Source organism: Pogona vitticeps, chromosome 3 (assembly GCF_051106095.1).
Source record: "Pogona vitticeps strain Pit_001003342236 chromosome 3, PviZW2.1, whole genome shotgun sequence".
Classification (NCBI taxonomy): domain Eukaryota; kingdom Metazoa; phylum Chordata; class Lepidosauria; order Squamata; family Agamidae; genus Pogona; species Pogona vitticeps.
Window position 1 is genome coordinate 22461406 of NC_135785.1, and position 23959 is coordinate 22485364.

Here is a 23959-nt window from a genome sequence, read left to right on the forward strand (position 1 = left end):
ATGTGGCTTCCTATTCACAATATCCATATCTAATGGATAACAAAGAATTAAAATGTTTTACTCCAGCTGTTTTTTTCAAGGAGCATTTGGCTGCGGCAGATAGTAAATCATCTTCACTTGGGACATTCTCCTTGGCTGGGGGGGGGGAGATCATGGTCCAGTAATCTTGAGAATCCTGTGATATATATGTACATAAAATGTATTATAGTTTGTTTCCATTGTTTTAATGTAGTCAGTAATTGCTTGACCCAGTCTACCAACCACTTATATACTTGCCTCAGTTAATAAGATTGTTGAATTCTTAGTCATTGCCTCTTACACCATAAGATTACAATGGTTGCCTTATATATATATAAAATATAGTTACCCCATGGTTTGACTGAAATTTCTTATTTAATCTAACCTGTAAATATTACTACAGATATCAAGAGTTGATTAACTATATGTAGCACAGTTTACTTGGAGTAACTGTGTATTTGGACATCATGCTGAAAGTGACCTGTAGTTCTGTGTTGACAGGCTATCATTAACTTTTAGCAGATGCCCTGTAACCTCTAATAAGTTGTTGACTTTCAGTTTCCTATAGGGAGACATGAGTATTGATTCATGGTCCAGTAATAAAGGGGTGAATGCAAGTCTTAAAGACTTTTTCCATGTGTCCAGATTTTAAAATGTTTCAGTGCTCACTTCTGTTGTGCATTTACACAATTAGGTTAATACAGTTGGACTTCCATATCCGCTGGGGGTTGGTTCCAAGTCCTCCCCCCATAGATACTGAAAACTCTGGATAATAGCAAGCACTATTAGCAAAAAAAAAAAAAAAAAAGCAACGTGTGCTGCTTATATACCGCCCCATAGTGCTTCAAGCACTCTCTGGGTGGTTTACAAGTTAATTATGCAGGCTACACATTGCCCCCCCCCCCCCCCAGGAAGCTGGGTACTCATTTTACCGACCTCGGAAGGATAGAAGGCTGAGTCATCCTTGAGCCAGCTACCTGGGATTTGAACCCCAGGTCGTGAACACAGTTTTAACTGCAGTACAGCGGTTTAACCACTGCGCCATGAGGCTCCTGTGGATAATAGGAAAAAAAAAAACTGAATAATAGCAAACACTATAAGGTAAAGGTTCCCCTTGACATTTAGTCCAGTCGTGTCCGACTCTAGGGGCAGTGCTCATCCCTGTTTCCAAGCTGTAGAGCCAGTGTTTTGTCCGTAGATAGTTTCCGTGGTCACGTGGCCAGTGTAACTAGACACGGAATGCAGTTACCTTCTCACCATGGTGGTACCTATTTATCTAGTTGCATTTGCATGCAACTGCTAGGTTGGCAGGCGTGAGCACTATTACTATTGTGCTATCATTAACAAGTATGCATAGCATGGTTTCTGGCTCCCTTTAGATCTCTAGAGGTCTCCAAGAGTCTCTAAACTTTTCATACGGAGGGCTACATAATATATTTTTGAGGGCTGAAATAGCATGCGCGTGCTCATCTTCATGCACGTATTCCCACACACACTCCCTCCCTCCCATCCGCACGTACACACGCACTCCTGCCTACCTGCACACATGCCTGCACGGGCCAGATAAAAAGGCCAGGCAGGCCAGATGTGGCCCACGGGCCATACTTTAGAGACTCTTGCTCTAGATCAGACCTGGGCAAAGTGCGGCCCGCGGGCCACATACAGACCGTGAGCCACTCCTGTCCGGCGCGCCAGTCGTCACTCCTGTCCGGCCCGATACCACAAAAAACCTCTTTAGTATTTGTGAAGATTAACAAGTTTAAAATAAAAACAATCATAACATCACTGTTTCATTTTAAAGTAAAAACAATCATACAATCACTGTTTCATTTTATTTTTAAGTAAAATTGGTTCGGCCCCCGAACACAGTTCAGATTTTTCATGTCCCCCCCCCAATAGAAATTAATTGCCCACCCCTCCTCTAGATGCTAGTTCTGATCATGTGAAAATAGTTTTTTTTCTGGATTTTTTTCTTTTAATATTTTTAGACCATGGATAAGTGAATGAGTGGATACTGATCCTATGCATAAGGGGGTCCTACTGTAGTTTTATATGTGTACCTCAAGTTATACATTCACATATATACTTTTCCTTCAGTTGTTTGACCACTGGTGTAGAATTGTGTGAATAAAACACAGTGAAGTTTTCTGAGAAAACATGAGTTATTAATTACTGATGAACTAAATGTTATCTGGTTCTAGAATGCTATGAACTGATCTAAACTGGTAGGTGAGAGCAACTGTGCATCTTCCAGTTCCTAATCAGAACCAGTATAGCCAATAGTAAGAGATCATGGAGGTTGCAATTGAAAAACATTTGAAAAGCTCCAATTGTCTCCTGTTCTAGTCCCATTGAAATCAATTGAGCAAATTAGTCCTAACAGAAGTTATGTTGATTTTAATGGCTAACCAAGTCTGTAGTGATGGTGCCATTATTAATGTATGTGTGTGTGTGTTTCATTCTTCTAATATTTCAGGTACCTTCAGCCACCAGGAACTTGGCTACAGTGTGCCTTGGAATCAAGGGAACTTTTGACATTGTGCCTTAAAAAAATCAAAGCTTCTCTTAGTAAGGTTAGTGTACCTTTGCATCATTACATACAATTGAGGTGGACTAGTATCTTTGTAAACCTGAAAAGGCTGCAAGAATTAATGTAATTCTAAGAACTGCATTATTAATAATGTATCTACACAGTGTGGTGGCATTAACCAAATGTTGGAACCCTTGAACCTATTTACTGCCATTTCTTGCCCTTTGGAAATATGTATGATAATCATACATGCATCCTGTTTCCTCCTGACAGGTACATTTGATTGATGCAGGATTTGTATGGACTGAACCACATTCCAAAAGACTTAAAGTAAAACTGACCGTTCAAAAAGAGGCAAGCAAGCTTAAGAATAATTTTTTGGGAATTTTTTTATTGTAGAAATACAGAAATGTATAATAAAGCCGTGTCATGTTAACATTTGCTAGAAATCAGACATGCTCTTGTTTGTTACTTGCTGACTTTTAATGTACTTCTGGGAGAGGTTTTTTTTTTAAGTTTCAGATTTTCCATTAATATAAGTAGGACTTGATTTTTAAAAACAATGAGTCTAGAATATACGGTATGTTAGTGTCATGTAGGGATTACTGGACACTTATTGAAATCTTGTTTCTCAGTTTTGGATGCAAATAATTGCTGATTAAAGCACTTTTGGGGGTGCATGTGACTTATACACAATACAACAAATTGCCTTTTGTTTTCCAAAATTGTCTTTAGTAAACAGTGATGTGCTGCTGAGGTGCACAGTAGGATTTCAGCCAGTGAAGTATAAGGACTCATTCCTTGGGACAGAGGGCTAGGCTCAGTTATCTCTGTATTCCTTCTCTCTCCATAATTCTGCTGCATAGTACAATCACAAGATCGCACAATGTAAACATATTGTAAGTTGCACACAAAGGTTCAAAGTATTGCTCTCAGATTAGCTGTTAGTTGTATCCTTTTTTAATGTCTCCTAATTTTTTTAATAAAAATATTTTCTGGAAGGAAAAGGGCTACAGAGAAATAGCTTCTCGTGGTCTGAGAAGCTGACTTAATCACGTATCTTTAGTAGAGGAGACAGATCTCATATTTGACTTTCTTCCCTAGGTGGTGAATGGTGCAATTCTTCAACAAGTGTTTATAGTAGAGTACATTGTTCAGTCTCAGATGTGTGATGATTGCCATCGAGTTGAAGCAAAGGACTTCTGGAAAGCAGTAGTTCAGGTTAGACAGAAGGTATGTGTAAGAGAGATGCATGTTGTCAAAAAGAACACTCTTCCAACTGATAAATGTTAACTGCAAAAAAATTGCATTAGACCCATGCAATAGACAAGCCACACCCATGCGGGGTGACACTGTTTGGATAATCGTAGTGTGAGGATTGCATTTTTAAAAGTAGCAAATGCAATTTTAACCATTGTGTGCTCATTTAGGCAATTTTTGTACTGCTCCGTGAGCTGAACCCTGTTTGTTTCTTCTGCTTACAGAACTGTCAGTTGTGTGAGCAGTTGAACCGTTTCCTGAGCATGTGCAACAATGTATCTAGTAACACTTCCTTGTGTAAGTTTAGAAACTATCCAGCTACCTAGACAACAGATGTTTGCACAGTGGAAAGAATGAAAAAGGATGCTGCCCCTGCAGTTAACTAATATTAAAGATTTCACACAATTGTGAACTATAGACCAGAAGTGGAAATCCTTAGTTTTTGGACTATAGTTCTTAGGATATACAATTGGCCTTTGTTGCTAACCTTTCATGTCAAGGGTATTCTGAAAATTGTGATTCCAAAAACAACTTTTTTCACCTTTCCATGAGCTGCATCAGTGTTTTTTCTAAGAACATAAAAAGAGCCCTGCTGGATCAGGCCAAGGACCCATCTAGTTCAGTTTCCTGTGTCTCACAGTGGCCACACCAAATGCCTCTGGCAGCACACGAGACAACTAGATACCTGTCTCCTGCATCTAGCATTTTGAGGTACCTTCTACATCCCCATCATGGCTTGTAACCTGTGATGGACTTTTCCTCCAGGAATCTGTCCAACCCCCCCCCCCCCTTTAAAGGCATCTAGGCCAGATGCCATCACCACATCCTGTGGCAAGGAGTTCTACGGACTAACAACACGCTGGGTAAAGAAATACTGAATTCCAGTAAGTTAAGAGATGCAGGTCCAAGCGCACATCCTATAAATTAAGTTTCACTGAATTAAGTAAAACTTGATATTTAAGTAAATATGTTTACTTTTGTGATACAGATCAATGGCTGAAATTTTATTGGTGTTCACATACTGTAATGTTTTTGTAGCTTGCCATAGCTAATTGACAGAATACTGGGATGTGTAGTCAGACATGTGAACAAACATGTAATTATGATGTGCCCCTGCACCTCAACAGCCAGAGTCACAGTTATCCATCCAAGGTTATTCAGATTTTATGAGAACACCAGTAGGATCCTGAACATAACTATGTATTTCTGCTTCACTAGTCTGGAAGGATCTGTGGACTATTTGGTCTTGGCATCTGTGTAGATTAACTACATATTCTAGTGCCTTAGATGCCTTTGCTGGAATACAAGTATTTCTTCTGCAGATAAATCTTGTTTTGACTCTCAAATTTTAGACGATTCATAAAAAGACTTTCTACTACTTGGAACAATTGATTTTAAAGCACAGACTTCACCAGAATACTCTACGGATAAAGGAGATTCATGGTGAGTTGTGTTTTTCATAATCTTTATGCATAGTTTGACTCCTTTAAGTCATTGCTAGATTAAATCAGGCCTGATCTTCTGTCTAGAAGCAAAGATTACTACATTGAGACAACCATACTTCGACCACATCATGAGATGTTAGGACACACTGGGGGAAAAACTGATAATGCTGGTAAGGATTGAGGCAAAGTTTTGGCTGCAATATTGCAGTTTAACCACTGCCCCACAGGCCCCTTGTTTAATAGAATAATTTTTAAAACCTTAATATTGTTTGGTATTTCATTCTGGAAGCATAGCTTTCCTAACATTTTTTTAAAGTGAAAGATTTGTGGTAAGCAGTCTGTTAGTGATGAGTGGAGTAGCTTACATGAAAAATATCTGAAGATTCTCAGTCATCCAGGTGAGGTTATCTAGAAGTTGAATCATGGCAGTTGGACTTCTTTCTTATTAGGTTGAAACGTTTTGCTATTCATCCAAGTACAGTGGTGCCTTGACTCACGAACGTCCCTTCTTACAACCATTTCAAGTTACAACCAGTTCTAGCTGCAAAATTTTGCTTCAACTTGCAACCGGAGCTTTCACTTCTAAACAGAAAAAGGCAGGGAAAAAAGGTGGGAAATTCACATTGCTAACGGCAGGTGGCAACAAGGCTGCTTCTTTGTAGCTCTTTTGCCCCAGCAGTTAGAGAGTGTGCTCCAGGAGGCTTGGGACTAACTTGCTTCTGCTTCTGAGTGAGTGTGTGTGTGTTTGCAGGGAGGCTTTGGGCTGCCTTGTAAGGTGCTGTTTTCTGCTTTTTAAAAACTGTTCTGGGTCTTTTTACAGTGTGGTTTTGAGCTGGGGGGTTATGTTATTGTGCTGTGATGGTTTTTGGGAGGGTTGTTTTTTGGTTCCCCCCCATTTCCGATGGGTCTTCCGGTTTGTTGCTTTTTGGAGTGTTTTTCCCCCATTTCCAATGGGTCTTGGGTTTAGTTGCTTTTTGGGGAGTTCTCAATTTCCGATGAGTCCTGCATGCTTCCTATGCTTTTTCCTTTGTTCTCTGTGCATTTCCAATCTGCTCCGTTTGTTTTCTGTGCATTTCCAATGGGTCTTGCATGCTTGATTGCTTTTCTTCCTCCCCCCTCGGCCAGAAGGGATAATCATGTTTCCAATGAGTCTTGCAGTGATTTTTGTGTGTGATTTTTTTTCAGCTGGAATGGATTAATTGCATTTCAGTGCATTCCTATGGGAAATGGTGCTTTGACAAGTCCATTTCAAGTTATGTCCATCTTCTGGAATAGATTATGGTTGCAAGTGGAGGCACCACTGTCGGTTCTTCAGTCTGAGGAGAGTTGGTAAAAGACCCCTGATATATCCTCCACATTGGTTTCACTTCCCCCTGGTCTGAATAGGCTCGTTGGAAGGACAAAGGACTGGGGGTGAGGGAAAATCCCACTTCTGCAGTCCTTCTTCACCCGTTGTCATGGGTTGTTAATGGTTGTTAACAGTGGTCTTTCTGTTTCTGGTATGTATGCTCCTGATCTTTTTGGGGATGGATGAAAGAGCAGCATGATAAATAGGAGACAGATTGCATTTTGGACTTAGAATACAAGTGGTTTGAGAGAGGGGTCAGGGATGTCATACATGTGCATATAGAAAACCCTTCACTGTGCAGGGGTGGAGACCTCAAATATAATCTGTCTCCTATTTATCATGCTTAGTAGTGAAACATTTCCACCTAGTAAGAAAGAAGTCCAGTTGTCGTGACTCAACTTCCAGAAAATGTACAAAGACTCTGAAAAACATAGTTCCTTGTGTTGATGTTGTTAACCATCAATTGTCATGACTTTGTTTCTATATACATGCCTTCAGATGGCCTGGATTTTTACTATTCTTCAAAACAGCATGCTCAGAAAATGGTGGACTTTCTTCAGTGTACGGTTCCTTGTAGGTAAGACTCCTTTTAAAGCATGGCATCCGTCACATAGCTAGCTATGTTGGAGCGGGTTGTGGCCGGGCAACTCCAGGCGCTGCTGGATGAAACGGATTTTCTGGATCCATTTCAATCGGGTTTCAGGCCGGGTTTTGGTACAGAGACTGCCTTGGTCGCCCTGTACGATGACCTTTGCCGGGAGAGAGACAGGGGGAGTGTGACCCTGTTGATACTCCTGGACCTCTCAGCGGCTTTCGACACCATCGACCATGGTGTCCTTCTGGATAGGCTGGCTGGGTTGGGAGTTGGGGGCACTGTTTTACAGTGGTTCCGCTCCTTCCTGGCTGACCGTGTCCAGAGGGTGGTGCTGGGGGACAGTTGCTCTGCCCCATGGCAGTTATGTCATGGGGTTCCTCAGGGCTCAATACTGTCCCCCATGCTGTTCAACATCTACATGAAACCGCTGGGAGAGGTCATCAGGAGGTTTGGGCTGAGGAGTCAGCAATATGCTGACGATACTCAGCTCTACCTCTCGTTTTCCACCAATCCAGGTGAGGCAGTTTCTGTGCTGAACTCGTGTCTGGACCTGATAATGGACTGGATGAGGGTTAATAAATTGAAACTCAATCCAGACAAGACGGAAGTGCTGTTAGTGGGTGCTTCGCCGGACAGGCTGGAGGGCCAATTCCCCGCCCTGAATGGGGTTACACTCCTCCTAAGGGACAGGGTCCGCAGCTTGGGGGTGCTCCTGGACCCCAGTCTAACACTGGAAGCCCAGGTGGACTCGGTGGCCAGGGGCGCCTTCCTTCAGCTGCGGAAATTATACCAGCTACGGCCCTACCTGGACGAGCGGAGTCTCATGACAGTCACACATGCACTGGTAACATCCCGCATAGATTACTGCAATGCGCTTTACGTGGGGCTGCCTTTGAAGACGGTCCGGCGATTGCAACTGGTCCAGAATCGAGCTGCGCGGCTGGTGAGTGGTGCAGCTGCCACGGAACATATCAAGCCGATTCTGTATAAGTTACATTGGCTACCAGTTGCTGCCCGGGCCCAATTCAAAGTGCTTGTTTTGACATATAAAGCCCTAAACGGCTTGGGCCCTGGATACCTGAAGGACCGCCTCCTTCCATATGAACCTACCCGGCAGTTAAGATCTAGCCAGGGGGCCCTTTTGAAAGAGCCGTCCCTTAAGGAGGTAAGAGGGACGGCTTGTAGACAAAGGGCCTTTTCGGCAGCTGCCCCCAGACTATGGAATGCCCTCCCGACTGAGATTCGTCTGGCGCCGACGCTGATGACATTTCGGCGCCAGGTCAAAACCTTCCTGTTCCAGAAGGCTTTTAATTGAAATTATATTAGCTGTGGGTCTGATGGCAATTTTAATTGTATTTTAATTGTATTTTAATTATTTTATCTTTTGCTATATTGAATTTTAATTATTGTAAGCCGCCCAGAGACCTCTGGGTAGTTTGGGCGGCATATAAATTGAATGAATAAATAAATAAATAAATAAATAAAATACTTAGTTCCATTGAAACAATTGGGACAAAACCAATTGAATTGAATATCAGATTTCAGGCTCTTCTTGCACCATTGGAATGTATTTACTTTCAGACAACAGCAGTATTTATGTGATTTATCATACAGAGACTTTCATGTGTCACTTTGTGTTTTGTGTACTGCTGCATGTGAAGTTCTGTTGATTGGGGTACTAATCTAACATACTGGCCAAAATCCTCTTGCATAATAAACACTGGTGTAGGGAAAATTATGTCATAATAGTGGCAGATTACCTGGAATTAGAGTCTCCACTGCAGTTGCTTGTATGTAAATTGGGTGGCTTCATGCATCACCTAGAATCCTGAGACTAGTCTAATTGGATTCTGAGTGGCACACACAACGACCTGACTCATTTGTAATTAGGTGTTGCAATAGGAATTCTTAATTACCAGTGGTTTGTCACTGCTGTGACATCATTTCCCCTACTCCAGCACAAGTTATGCAGGAGGAATCCAAGAACTAGAAGTAGAATAAAATGTGTCATTTGCTTCTCTTCTAAGTCACTGCAGAAGTACAGTTGCTGTTTGGAGGCATTTTCAGGTTCTGCCTTGGCACAGGCTCCTCAGTAAGCCGTATTAGATTTAGCTTGTATACAAAAGAAAGTGAATTAGGGTAAAAAAAACCCTGCTTCACAGATGTCATTAAGACAAAGAAAAGGTTTTTTTTTTTTTTTTGTCACATACCCTTTTTTGGTACATTTACAAAATCTAATACGGTTTATTAAGAGCTCTGCTTTTCCATGAATTTAGAAATTCAGTATCATAAGAATTTTGTGGAAGGTATTGTTACATAACAGCACTGATGTTACCTGTCTGTCATGGGTTTGGAGGGAAAGTTCCATCCTATGGGGAGTGGAAGGCGGGACATCAGGAGGAGGGGCTGTACTGTATAAATATGTGATGCCTGTGTGGTGAGAGTTAGATGCTGAGACAAACTGTGAGACACTGGGTTGGGACGAAGCAGCAGCTGGGGAAGAAGAAGCTGTTGTGGGAGTCTGTGTGTCTGACAGGGTACTACTGGGTGTCAGAGTACCAACCTGAAAGGTTCAGGGGTCTGTTGGTTAGCCAGAACTGATGGGTTCAGGGTCTGTGCTTTAAGTTAAAGGTTCTAGGTGAACCAAACTGTATGCTTGTGTGTGTGAGAATAAGCCACGTTACTTTATTTTATTCACCTGATTGTTTTATTTACCCTGTTTGTATTTAAAATAAACCTTATTCTTTTGTTGTTTAAAAATCCATCCCTGGTCTGTGTGACTTATTATAGGGAATGGTTGGTGGCAGCTTAGTAACTGTGTGATAGATCCCAGTAGGTCTGGGTTTGTCACATTGATTGGTGTCCAGCGTGTGGGATACGACTGGTCCAGTTGTCCAGTGGTCCAGCAAAGCCTTGGCAAGTGTGCCCAGAGCAAGGGGGGTCTAGTCAGGGACAGTCTGAGGCGCGTAGGTAATCTTCTAGGTGTACCTCACGGGGAGGTGCGCTAGTAGAAGAACGTGCCAACTGGGGAGACTTAGATTTAGGTGCTCTGAGGCAGCCTGATTTTGGCGGGAAAACGCTGAGGCAAAACTGCGTAGCAACAGCGAGCTAGCTTGCCAGCTGAGAGGCCCAGCAGAGGGGGGTAGGCTCTGACTCGATACTGTTGCAAGTAGTGCTGAAGAACAGCAGCAGTCTCTAGGGAGAGCTGGTTCTGAGGCAAGAAGGAAAAAAAGTGGTCGTTTTATTTTGAGGCTTGACTTTTTAAAGCAGCCTGTTCTGAGGGGGGGTATGCCCTTGACTCGAAGCCAAGTAGCAGACATGAGTGAAGTGAAAGACCCCCAGATTGACCAAGGTTCTGAGGATGAATTTGGCTCAGTGCAAGGTGACAGCACAGGAGAGCAGAACCCAGAACTTAGAAAATTGATCCTAGCCCAACAGCATGAACTGAGGGTGAGGGAAATGGAGGAAAGATTAGAGAGAGAGAAAATGGCATTTGAATTAGAGCGAGAGAGAGAGAGAATGGAGAGGGAAGAAAGAATGGAGAGAGAGAAAATTGCTCTGGAAAAAGAAAGGATGGCGTATGAGTTAAGAAAACTGGAAATGATGAACCAGAACAATAATAATAATAGGGATTCTGAGGGAGGCCAACTGTCTAAGGCTGACCTGAAGAAATTCCCTGTGTACCACAAGGGAGATTGTCCTGAGGTGTTCTTTTCCTTAGTGGAAAGAGCGTTTGTGGACTTCTCAGTGAGGGAAACTGAGAAGATGACCATCATGCGGTCTTTAATCAGTGGTAGCCTGGCTGAGGTTTATGCCGAGATGCCTGAGGAATTGATGAAAGATTTTGCAGAGTTTAAAAAACTGGTGTTTGCAAGACATGGGATAAATGCAGAGCAGCTGAGACAAAGATTCAGGTCCCTTACCAAGAAGCCAGAACAGACTTTTACCCAAGTGGGGGCCCAATTGGTGAGGCTGCTTGAGAAATGGCTATCGCAGGAGGGAATAGAGACCTATGAGCAGCTTAAAGACTTGATAGCCCTGGAACAGTTCTATTCAGTCCTGCAGGGGGAATTGAAATTCCAGGTGAGGGAAAGGAAACCGAAATCTGTGGCAGCAGCCGCAGAGATCGCAGATTTTATCTCCCAAATAAGAAAGCCCTTGGGTGAGGGGAAATCTGTAGGTAAACCCAAAGAAACCTACAGCAAGTACTCTCAGGGACCAGGGAAAAGCCAGCAAGGGGGAGGGGCCCATGGTGAAGGGAAGCCCTCAGACATGAAACCAAGACCTCAGATTTTGGAGGGAAAACCAAAACAAGATGAGAGAGAATCAAAATATACCAGAAAATGCTATTTCTGTCAGGGAAAGGGTCATCTAATCTCAGAGTGTGAGAAATTAAAGCAGCTAAAAGGAATGGTGCCTCAGAATTCTAGTGGGACCAAGCCAAAAGCTGTGTTCTGTGTCCAGAAAGAGCAAAGCTCATTGTCACAGAGGGAGCCTGTTGCCATGACTACTCAGTCTGGAACAGCTACCTATGCTGATCAGGCTGAGGAAAATGGTCCTCTTCTGGAGGTAAAGCGCTGCTTGCTGATAAAAACAGATTCTCAGTTGTTTGAGACAGCAGGGGTGGACGTAGGAATACTTGACCGTCAGTATAGGGGACTGCGGGACACTTGTTCCCAGGTAACCCTGTGCCATCCAGATATCATCCCTAGGGAGTTTATAATCCCAAATGAGAGCATGAAGGTGGCAGGGATTGAGGGGCAGATAATCTCTCTGCCAGTAGCAGAGGTACCTGTCAACTTTCAAGGCTGGAGGGGAGATTGGCGGATAGCGATTTCATCGACTCTGCCAGCAGCCGTGCTCGTGGGAAATGACCTGGCTGAACATGTGAAACGGGTGCTAGTGATTACACGCTCACAAGCCACCACAGGGACAGTTCAGGGGGGTAATGATGAGCCAGAGACGGAAGCAGGTGGGGGAAGTTCAGAAGCTGTGGTGGAAACCTTAACCACAGACAGCAGATTTGGACAGGAGCAAAAGGCAGACGCCACTCTCCAAAAGTGTTTTGAACAGGTGACTGACGCCCAGCTAACACCTGAGACCCCAGTGAGATTTCTGGAGAAAAAGGGGATTTTATATAGAGAAACCCTGAGGAATATCTCAAAAGGGGGAGATGGGATCAGAAGTCAGCTGGTGGTACCTGAAAAGTATCGCCCCATGATCTTACAAAGGGGGCACTCTGACATGTTTGCTGCACACTTAGGAGTGAACAAAACACAGCAGAGAATCACACAGAATTTCTACTGGCCTGACATAGGGAAGCAGATCAGGGAGTTCTGTAAACAATGTGATGTGTGTCAAAGGCAGGGGAATAACCGCGACAGGACTAAAGCAAAGTTGTGCCCTTTGCCTGTGATTGACACTCCGTTCAAATGCATAGGGGTGGATATTGTGGGACCTTTGCCCAAGGCCACAAAGAGGGGGAACAGGTTCATCCTAACAATTGTGGACCATGCCACAAGGTATCCTGAAGCCATACCCCTGACTAACATTGAAACTAACACAGTGGCCGATGCTTTGGTGGGGTATATGTCCAGGATGGGATTTGCCTCAGAGATAATCACAGATTTGGGCGCATCGTTCACATCAAAGCTCATGAAACGCTTATGGCAGATCTGTGGAATTAAGCACAAGGAAACCACTGCTTATCATCCTGAAAGCAATGGGTTAACTGAGAAGTTCAATGGGACTCTAATGCGCATGATTAGGGCTTACTTGGCAGAGAATCCAAACAATTGGGACCAGAAGCTGCAATCCCTTTTGTTTGCTTATCAATCAGTGCCACAAGCCAGTACCGGGTTTAGTCCATTTGAACTTCTATTTGGGAGACGGGTGAAAGGGCCCCTTGATTTGATCAAACAAAATTGGGAGCAGATCACCCAGGATGACCCACAAGACGTTGTGACATACATAGACACCTTGATGAATGACCTAAGGAGAAATCTAGAGCTGGCAGCAGAAAACCTGCAAGCTCAGAAGGTCAGACAGAAAACATGGTATGACCACAAAGCTAGAGAGAGGCACTTTGACCCAGGGGAGGAAGTGCTTTGGCTTAGGCCCTGCAGAGAGAATAAACTGCAGCTCAAATGGGCAGGACCATATAGGGTCATTTCCAAGATGTCAGACCTGAACTACCTAATAGAGCAGGAGGAGAACCAAGCAAGGAGGGTGGTTCATGTGAATGCCCTAAAACCCTACTACAGAGGGGAACAGAGGGTTTTATTCGCGATAAAAGCAGCTGAGAGTGAGGAAGCTGAATTACCCTTCTGGGAGGGTAGAGGGGAAGTAAAATACAACCCAGAGGAGGTAAAGATCAGTCCTGCACTCACCCAAGACCAGCAGCAAGAACTAAAGATGCTGCTTAGTAAATATCAACAGGTGTTTTCCAACAAGCCGGGGATAGTGAAGGGAGTGATGCATCGGATCCACACAGGGGATGCACCCCCGCAGGCAGTATCCCCATACCGAGTAACGGGACCCTATAGGGACAAGGTGCGGAAGGAGCTGGACGAAATGCTGAGGGAGAACATAATCGTCCCCTCTTCTAGTCCTGGGTCCTCTCCGATAGTCCTTGTGGACAAGCCTGATGGGAGCATTAGGTTTTGTGTCGATTACAGGAAATTAAACCGTGTAACCACTCCTGATGCCTACCCAATGCCCAGGCTAGACAACCTGATTGAAACCATAGGGGGTTGTCGGTTCATCTCATCATTGGACCTGGTAAAGGGATATTGGCAATTAAGAATTGATCCCAGGGATCAAGAAAAAACTGCCTTTTGCAGCCCTTTTGGTCTCTATGAATTTCGAGTCCTGAGCTTTGGTCTCAGAAATGCACCAGCCACATTCCAAAGGCTGATGGACCAGACCTTGGCAGGGCTCAGTGACTTTACAGTGGCCTACATTGATGACATAGGGATCTTCAGTAATACCTGGGAAGATCACCTGATACACCTGGAGTTAGTGCTGCAGAGGTTAAGTGCAGCAGGGCTAACAGTAAAGGCCAGCAAGTGTCAGCTGGGTAGCCCAGAAATAAAATACTTGGGTCACATGGTAGGGGGAGGAGTGATAAAACCCCTGGAGGCCAAAATAGAAGCTGTTCGTGATTGGCCCAGACCCAACACCAAGAAAAAAGTCAAATCATTTCTTGGGTTGGTGGGCTACTACAGAAAGTTCATCCCGAGGTTTAGCGAGATTGCGGCTCCGCTGACCGATCTGACGAGGAAGAAGGCTGATGACCGCATCCCGTGGACCAGCGACTGTGAGGCGGCGTTCCAGAGGTTGAAGGAGGCGCTAATCAACTATCCAGTCCTGCGTGCTCCAGACTTCGACCGGGAGTTCATCATCTACACCGATGCGTCTAACAGCGGGGTAGGAGCAGTTCTGTGCCAAGAGGATGAGAATGGTGACCAGCATCCAGTGTCCTACCTGAGTAGGAAACTTCAAAAAGGTGAGAGACATTTGGCAACCGTGGAGAAGGAGTGTTTGGCCATAGTCTACGCGATCCAGAAGGCCAAGCCTTACATCTGGGGAAGACATTTTGTTCTGTGTACTGACCATTCACCATTGCAATGGTTAAAGACAATGAAAACCCACAATAGCAAACTTATGAGGTGGGCTTTGAACTTACAGGACTATGACTTTGAAGTGAAGGTGGTCAGAGGGTCAGTGAACTGTGTTGCTGACGCCTTATCAAGAAGACCTGAAGACTGAAGACGGCGAAAGAACATGGACTATATGTATATAATGAAGACAAAAAGTTAAAATGTACCTGGTTTTAAATTGGTTTGTATTAATAAAGGTAAAATTGATGTAATGCATATGGTAAATGTTTGAAATGCCTATTTGCTATGTTTAACTTGGAGTGTAAGTATATGTAAGTATTATAGGGTATGTATAACTGTTGTTGTATGTTTTATACAGGTTGTTTTTTGGTGAAAAGCACCTTAGCTTTCCCCCTACAAAACAACTTATAAAGAGGGGAGGTGTTACATAACAGCACTGATGTTACCTGTCTGTCATGGGTTTGGAGGGAAAGTTCCATCCTATGGGGAGTGGAAGGCGGGACATCAGGAGGAGGGGCTGTACTGTATAAATATGTGATGCCTGTGTGGTGAGAGTTAGATGCTGAGACAAACTGTGAGACACTGGGTTGGGACGAAGCAGCAGCTGGGGAAGAAGAAGCTGTTGTGGGAGTCTGTGTGTCTGACAGGGTACTACTGGGTGTCAGAGTACCAACCTGAAAGGTTCAGGGGTCTGTTGGTTAGCCAGAACTGATGGGTTCAGGGTCTGTGCTTTAAGTTAAAGGTTCTAGGTGAACCAAACTGTATGCTTGTGTGTGTGAGAATAAGCCACGTTACTTTATTTTATTCACCTGATTGTTTTATTTACCCTGTTTGTATTTAAAATAAACCTTATTCTTTTGTTGTTTAAAAATCCATCCCTGGTCTGTGTGACTTATTATAGGGAATGGTTGGTGGCAGCTTAGTAACTGTGTGATAGATCCCAGTAGGTCTGGGTTTGTCACAGGTATATTATTGTAATAGGAGAGAGGAATATGCAGCAAATGACATATGAGAGATTAATTAAAGTCAGTTGGGCAGATAGAGGAATCCATTTTCAAAACAGTCTGAAGTGCCATGGTATTATCACTTAATTTTATTTTCATTTGTTTGTTTCCTTTTTTGAAAGCCTCCAAATTTACTCGCAGCAAGATGGCTCTAAATGGCAGGACTTTCTGTAAACTTTGCTGTTCTATTGTGAAGGCTGGGAGGGTCTTGCTCTTTGGTATTGCATTCTAGATTCCAGTGATCTTTATGCTTTCTCTGATTTGGATTTGCTATTTTCATTTCAGGTCCAAATCATCCCAGCGTTTGATCTCTCATGACATTCATAGCAATACTTACAATTATAAAAGCACCTTTTCTGTGGAGATTGTACCAATATGCAAGGTACTTTTTGGGACTCTCTCTTTTTAATGAGCAAATGTCTGCATACCTGTCATGTCACCAATGTGTAAAATCACTGCCTTATTATGGGTCAGTTTTGTTTTTTAGCCAGAATGATAGGTAATCAGCCACTTGAATTTAATATTAATATACTAAGCCAAAATACACAGAATTTTCTTGGGATTCTTATATCTAATATTAAGCAGCCATTTCCCTATTTTTTTAAGTATGATACTCTGTTGAACTATTTGGTAGGAGGAAAAATATATCTGCAAGTGACCTTTGATATAGATTGTGACCGGTGAGTGACTGTTGGAATTCACAAAACATAATGCCTCTGCAAGGGTGACACTGCACGATTTCCACCTTGCAGTTGTGCAAGCCAGAGATTGCCTTATACTTTGGTACCTCGGAAGACGATTACCCTGCAAAACGGGTTTTTTGCTAGACGTTGACTTTTTGTGATTGCTATAGTGATTCGCAAAACGGTTTTTCCTATGGGGGATTTCGCTGGACAATGATTTGGTCCGTGCTTTGCAGACCATTTTTTCGCAAGATGACTATTTTTACAGCTGATTGGCGGCTTCGCAAAATGGCTTCCCTATGGGCGATCTTCGCAAAACGGGTGTTTTCAGGACCGATGCTTCGCAAGACAGCGATTTAAACAGCTGATCTGCGCTTCGAAAAATGGCTTCCCTATGGGCGATTTTCGCTGGACAACGACTATTTTCCCCCATTGGAACGCATTAAACGGGTTTCAGTGCATTCCAGTGGGGAAACACTTTTCGCTAGACTGTGTTTTCACAAGACAATGATTTCAATGGAATGGATTAACATAGTCTAGTGAGGCACCACTGTACTAGACATTGGGAACTTCCACTTACATAAGTGGGTATTGGGTACAGTGGTGCCTCAACTTACGATCACAGTCCGTTCCAGAAGATGGACATAACACAAAATGGTCATAAGTCCATGTACCATTTCCCATTGAAATGCATTGGAACGTGATTAATCCGTTCCGGCAAATAAATAAGGTGGTGGGGCTTAAAAAATAAATAAAAAATAAACAGCAAAGCAAGCTCCGTCGTTGGGGCTTTAAGAAGAAGCAAACCAAAATTAAAGCACACAGCAAGCTCCGTCGCTGGGGCTTAAAAAAAAAAAACCAAAAATAAACAGCAAAGCAAGCCCCGAAGGTGCTGGGACTGCAAAAAACAAAATCAAGCCAAAAATAATGGAGCAAGGCACTAGGACTGCAAAAAACCCACCGAAAAACAAAACAACAGCACTGAAACATACCCCCACCTAGCCCAAAATCACGCTGCAAAACCCACCCAGAACAGTTTTTAAAAAGCAGAAAATAACACCTTACCTTAGCAGGCAGCCTCCGATCACGCACTTTCTTAACTGCTGGGGCAAATTTGCTACAAAGAAGCAGGCTCGTCGCCACCTACAGTTAGCAATTTGAATTTCCCACCTTTTTCCCTGCCTTTTTGTGTTTGTAACTGGAACCTCCGGCCGCAGGTCGAAGCAAAATTTTGCGGCTGGAACTGGTCGTAACTCAAAATGGTCTTAAGTAGGGAACGGTCATAAGTCGAGGCACCACCGTATTAATATCCACTTACATGAATGGCAGAAAAGAGGAACTAATGTGCATGTTAAAAGATATAGTATTCCCATAATTGAATTTAAAACACTACCTTTTTGATAGGTTAGCATAATTTTGGAATCTTTAAGAATGTCACTAAATTGATACGTGCTTGTGATATCCTGATCAGCAAATCATTTTTCAGGATTCTGATAGTTTTACTAATAAAAAAATTAAGAATGCGAATTCACAATAGCATGTTATATTTCACTTTTGTTCTCTTTTTGCAGGACAATGTTGTATGTTTGTCCCCAAAACTGGCTCAGAGTCTTGGGAATATGAGCCAGATTTGTGTTTGCATCCGAATAACTAGTGCTATTCACATCATTGATCCTAATACATTGCAAAGTAAGTTTTGGATGTGTTTTCCTTTAAAATGAAATGCTGTAACATTGCTGTTTCTGTAAAAAAAAATCTGCTTCAACATTGATTATTCCTTAAGGTAAATTGTATTAAACAATGAGGTTGCTGTTGCAGTTCCTGTATTCCAGCTCTGAAAGTGTTACCCTTATGATGTGCTTTGGTGTAGTAAAGCATGAATAGACTGCTGTATAACTTCCTCCTTTAAAAATGGTGCTCTGTTGGTAGCATCTGCCCCAGGTCCATAGTTCTCTGGTTCTTTCAGTTGCAGAAATTGATGGAAACACTTACTGGCGTCATCCGTTTAACAGCTTGTCCCATCCAAAGCAATTGGAAGAATTTATTGTAATGGATATCAGCAGAGTCCATGAAAGGAAGCAAAATGCTGGTGCAGGGATGAAGTCCACCAAAGTAAGAATTATTATTATTTTACTACTTGTGCCTCTTCTAAAAGCTTGAGCAGAGCCATCCTGAAATTGTTTTGTTGTGCGGCATCTCATATGAAAACACAACAGCTACCATTAGAGTAAGTGAGCCCATTGGTCCATTAAAGCAGATCTCTTTCACTACTGCTGCCTGAGATGCTTTTAAATGGAAAAGCCAGCAATTAAACATGAGATGTTTTGCTTTCAGAGCAGGTACTCTGCCAGTGAATTGTGTTTTCAACCACATATCAAGATGCAAATAAGTCCTTGCTTTCATTTTAGTATAAGAAGCACTTTTCAGAGAGGGAGTTCTGCATTTCAAGTGGTACTTTCAAAGAAAATCATGCTCATCTACATAAAATTCATCTCTTTGTTGGATTGAATCAAGTGTATTTATCGCTCTTAGCTTTTTTTTTGTTTTAATAAAGCTGTATAGAAATTGCTTTTTTTCTCATTTAGAACTATAATTGGAATACATTTATGTAGAAAAACAAATTATTCCATCATTTGCTGCTACTGAAAGGGGAATTCTTATAAGTAAAAATTTTTCCAATACCTTCTTTGTACATATGAAGAAATATGAAAAATTAGTATGATATAATATAAAAATACTGTAGTATATGCAAGTCACTGAAGGTATTTATTCAGTAAAGTGATATTAAAGGTCAAAATGTTGACAGTTTTCTGCATTAAGCTACACTGTGCCAAGCAAAGCTGAGCTTTGTGATGTGTAAATTAAAGGAATATGTATAATGTTTATTACTTTTCCATTTTTAATTTGCTTTGATTAATAATAGCATCACCAAATCAAGTCCACTAGTTTAATACAGCATATAATACACCATGCAGTGCACAGAGGATGAAATTTAGCAGCGTAATTTGCATTGTGCAAGGCTACTGACATCATCAGCCCTGCAGAGGATAATTTACACTGCTGGATATCAGCCATTATATTGTTCTCATTATATCTCTGGAGAAGCCACACAATTAATGTATGTGACACCCCATCTATGACTCTGGTGTTTCTAAATGACCACAAAAATTGGACAGTTCAAAAGGGAAAATGAACTGAAAATTTAAAAATCTCTTTAATATTTTTCTTTTGTGTTTTCTAAGCATGCACTTTCTGAAGCTTGGGTTCAGAAGACATCAGAACTGAACACAGACCACCAGTATTTCTGTCGCACTCACTTGGGACATCTGCTGAATCCTGGAGATCTTGCGTTGGGGTTTGTAGTGTTTTTCCAACTCTCAGTTCAGTATTGGCAAGTTTGGCAGGAACTGAATAACTTCAAACCTGTCTCTGATCACTGATGCTGATTGAAAATAGTATTCCCAAAGCGGTCATCTGAAACTGAAAGCCTGCAGATAGAGCAGAGCAGACATGGCCTGAGTTTTTCTGAAGTACTGTGGCAGTATGGGTGAGAATAGGTGATGGAAATGTCACACTAAAAGAAAAGAGTATGTTAAGAACATTGGCTTCCCCACCACCACCAGAGGGCCAGTTCTGTCAGTCTGTTGCAGCAGAAACAAGAAAGAATCATGTGGCATTTTGGAGACGAAATGTCACGATGTGCTTTATGCTGTAATAAATAGGTTAGTTATAAAGATGATCTAGTCACTTTATTGATCCTTCTTGGATGCCCAGTGCAAAGTACTGATTACTGCCCAGTGATCAGTACTTTCTTTGATGTTGGCCATCAGAGCCAACATTAGTAGAAGACAAAAGAATTCACAGAGCTAAACCTTAGTGAAGGGTGGTAGTTCATTGGATTTATTTATTAAGGCATATTTCGTAATAGATTTCTTAATTTAGAATGTGATAGCTGACTATCCTTTTCTTTCTAACAAGTCCTCTTGTTGAAGTGGAAAAAGTCATTATAATAATAATAATAATAATATAATTTATTGTCATTGTAAGTATATACACAGTATACCATACAACGAAATTCACAGACACCCAGAGACCAGACACATGCACACACATAACATTCCCCAAACACTCCCCACCCACTAGAAGTTATGAGCTCAGCGCTGCTTCCCTGCATAGATGGGGTCCTCTTGGCTCCAGTAATTGCATCCAGCTGTCACTGAAATAAATGATATACCTTCTTGCCAGATCTTTGTAGTGCTACAATTCAGGCTTCTTTTAACACATGCCTAGGAGGTTGTTTCTGAAACAATTTTAATAAATACCCTGGCCTATACTTGAGCAATGTTCTCCCTATATTTTTACAAAATTTATATAATGTCAGCTGATCCTGTTCTTTGTGAGGGTTTTAATTAGTGAAGTACTCACCTTCCTTTCCCCTAGGGAAGCTTCAGATATGAAACAATGCTTGAATTTCTCTGGTTTCTAGCAACTTCTATTTTGTGTTTGCCTTTGAAAATGAATTTGGGTGGGTAGAGAATTAATTTTTCCCCTGTTGTTTGATCCTTGACTCTAAATATTTTATAATTTTTTTTAAGTCCTGTATTTCTCAAGGTCTTTATGTGAGAAGCTTTGCTGCCACATCTCTCCTTAGAATTTCTTTGAATGCATATCAAATTACTTCTGGAGAAATCCCACAGCATTCATTGTTCTTAAAATAATTGCTGTATCAATTCTTCCATCATCTAAATCGAACTTGCTCAGCAGTGATGATGTGGAGTCTGAAATCTAGATCTTTGCCTTCTTAGGTGTTTGTTAATATTGAACAGATGACCCTAGCACTGTCTGACCTTGTAGAAATTCCAGGTTCAAAGCCTCCTGCTAATGTTGTTCCTCCGTGTAAATGTAGTGTGGCCAGTGGATTAAAAGTATGATCCATCTCTCTTGTATGTGTTCCTATCCATCTAGCACTATTAAAACTTACTTCACTTTAAACAAGGGCTATCAACAAAAGTATCAACTAAAGTATCAACTTGAACATGCTTCTTGTTTTCCCTTATTTTACATTTGGGCATGTATTGAGGCTGTGGCCAAAGATGAGGTTTTTATCATTCCTTTTACTAAAATAAAATTTCCCCTTATATATAATACTGGAGTTACCTGATACCGAAATAGAATCTCCCCTTGGGTTAGAAGATACTGGAGCTCAGAAGTGATTGCTCAACTCTTTTGCTTTCATTGACAGACAGGCAGGCAGAGCATTTGTTAATTCGTTAGGTGCAGTTCGTGCAGTTATGCAAACAGTGCTCTTGAAATTCAGTTGCCATAGTTAAGAAATCAGCTTACCTCAATTCACCTGTGTAAATTGCATTGTGTGTGTAACTGTGCAAAAGGATTTCAGCCACATTACAAATTCTGTTTTTGTTTCATCTCTTGGAGTGAAAACATTGGTAAGAAGAGGTTTTTTACTCTTTGTAATGTGATCAGGTTTGAGTTTTGGCTAGACGCTTGTTAGGATTGCAGCTATTTTGTCATTTTATATGTATCAACTTCTTTTTTCAAAATGTACTTCTGGAACCGAACAGTAATTATGCATGTTTACACATTTTCATCCAATTGCTCTGCTGTTCTTTTAGTAAATACTAACACCAGTAAGATTTGTGTCATTACATGGTTAAGACTGTGTTTTCCACGTTTCCCTTTTAGATTTGACTTGGCCAACTGCAATCTAAATGATGAATTTGCAAATAAGATAAACCCTCATAATGTTCCTGATGTGGTAAGGTTCAAATATCAGTTTCCATTCAACAATCATTTGGGCCTTGTTCAATCAGCTTAATAGACCAAGAGTCTCAATCCTATGTTAATGCTGCTACAGGCATAGGAAAATAGTTTCATAATGCCTGTTGTGGAATTTTGTTAGATTTAGACATTCGCTTTTCTTTTACCTTTTCGGCCAGATTGTCTGACAAGCCTTATGCACATTCTTGCACACTTCATGCTCAGCAACATCTCACACCATCATTTGTTTTATCCCCCACTAGTTAGAAACCGTGTATCTTGTAAAGTCTCCCCATTTTCTGCACTCCCCACTCTTGTCTAGGATAAGAGAAGGCAGGGCTGTCAGTTCAGTGTTCTGTACAGCATTTAATGTAAGAGCAGACTGTATAATCACTGTGGCATCCCTCTAGACTTGGAAGGCTCACTACATCCTATGTTTTCCAGTATTTGCGCCCTTATTTCAAGAGTACTGTAGAGAGAGCTGTAGTGGTCCTGGTCAGAAATAGGGAAATGTTTTTTATTTGGTTTTTTTGTTTTGTTTTTGCTTTTAATACAATCCCACAGCTAGTTTGGCTATAGTCCAGCTTTACCCAATTAGCCTTACATGGCTTGGATTACTGAATGGTATTCAATATAAATTAGTAGTGCAAAATTTAAATGTTTTGTAGAGCTTCCCTTTAATCCTCCTTTTCCCTGGCTTATATATCTATGTTTGCTTGTTCTTATATACACTGTTACTTAATACTACTGTAATTCTTTTTCTAGCGGTGATAATTAAGTTATCTTGTTGTATTATTTTTACAATAGGAAAATTATAATATTACATAAACCAAGGGTTTTGAACTTTTAAAGTCCTTTTGTCTCCCCACCCCATCATGGCCAGCGGTCAGTGATTTTGGGAGCTGTGTTTTGACTTCCAGTGGAGCAGCATTGTAGTGGGAGTTTCTGCCTTGTGTACCGAAACAACCTGGCCAGCTTTAGCTATTACACACCTTCCTTTTGTATGAAATGTGCTTTTCTGTTTCTGGGAACAGTGTCGAACATTTCCCTCTTCTCCAGTGCCTCTTGTGGTTAGTTATAAAAGTGTACAATTTTGTAGTTGCTTCAGTGGAGGCATTTACAATACCTATTTTAATTGAAACACTGGCTTCCTAGTATTTGAATTTTCTGGTGACGTTTCTCACCTCGTACTGTCCCCCTCCCCCAATAGGTACTGATTAAGAAGTGTTATGACCGCACTAAACGTCAGCACCGCAGGAACTGGAGACTGAAAGAATTAGAAAGAGACAGAGAGGACATGGATACAGAAGATGAAAGGTATGGAATTTTGCGTGTTGTGTTTCCTTGCCTCCCATTAAATCAGTTTATTCATACTTCTGTGAGGAAAGTAGGGTGGCAGGCAGAGAAGCAAGTTAGATTTCTAGACTCAAACTGAGGCTTACAACTACAATAAATCTGAAGGTGCCAAGTGCATGCCTTGGTAAATGTCCAAACTTACGGGCTTCACAGTGTGACTCTTCTTGATCCTATGTCACATTTTAATTTGGATCATCTTAGGGCTTCTGTGTCTACTGCTTACATTCTAACTGTTAGAGCAGTACGACAGTGGAACCAGTTACCCCAGAAGTTGGTGAGTGCTCCAACACTGGAGGCATTCAGGAAAAACTTAGCTGATC

At 41.8% G+C, this 23959-nt stretch overlaps 1 protein-coding gene across 1 annotated transcript in view; it reads left to right on the forward strand.

Moving 5' to 3' along the window:
* NMD3 (NMD3 ribosome export adaptor) overlaps positions 1-23959 on the forward strand; it is a 35509-nt gene that overhangs the window by 9065 nt on the left and 2485 nt on the right. Inside the window, exons 4-14 of the mRNA XM_020791815.3 lie at positions 2495-2591; positions 2822-2902; positions 3653-3781; positions 5161-5251; positions 7100-7178; positions 16108-16204; positions 18077-18194; positions 18472-18617; positions 19748-19860; positions 22209-22281; positions 23494-23600. Coding sequence (XP_020647474.3) covers positions 2495-2591; positions 2822-2902; positions 3653-3781; positions 5161-5251; positions 7100-7178; positions 16108-16204; positions 18077-18194; positions 18472-18617; positions 19748-19860; positions 22209-22281; positions 23494-23600 — 1131 coding nt within the window. The remainder of the gene's footprint in view (positions 1-2494; positions 2592-2821; positions 2903-3652; positions 3782-5160; positions 5252-7099; positions 7179-16107; positions 16205-18076; positions 18195-18471; positions 18618-19747; positions 19861-22208; positions 22282-23493; positions 23601-23959) is intronic.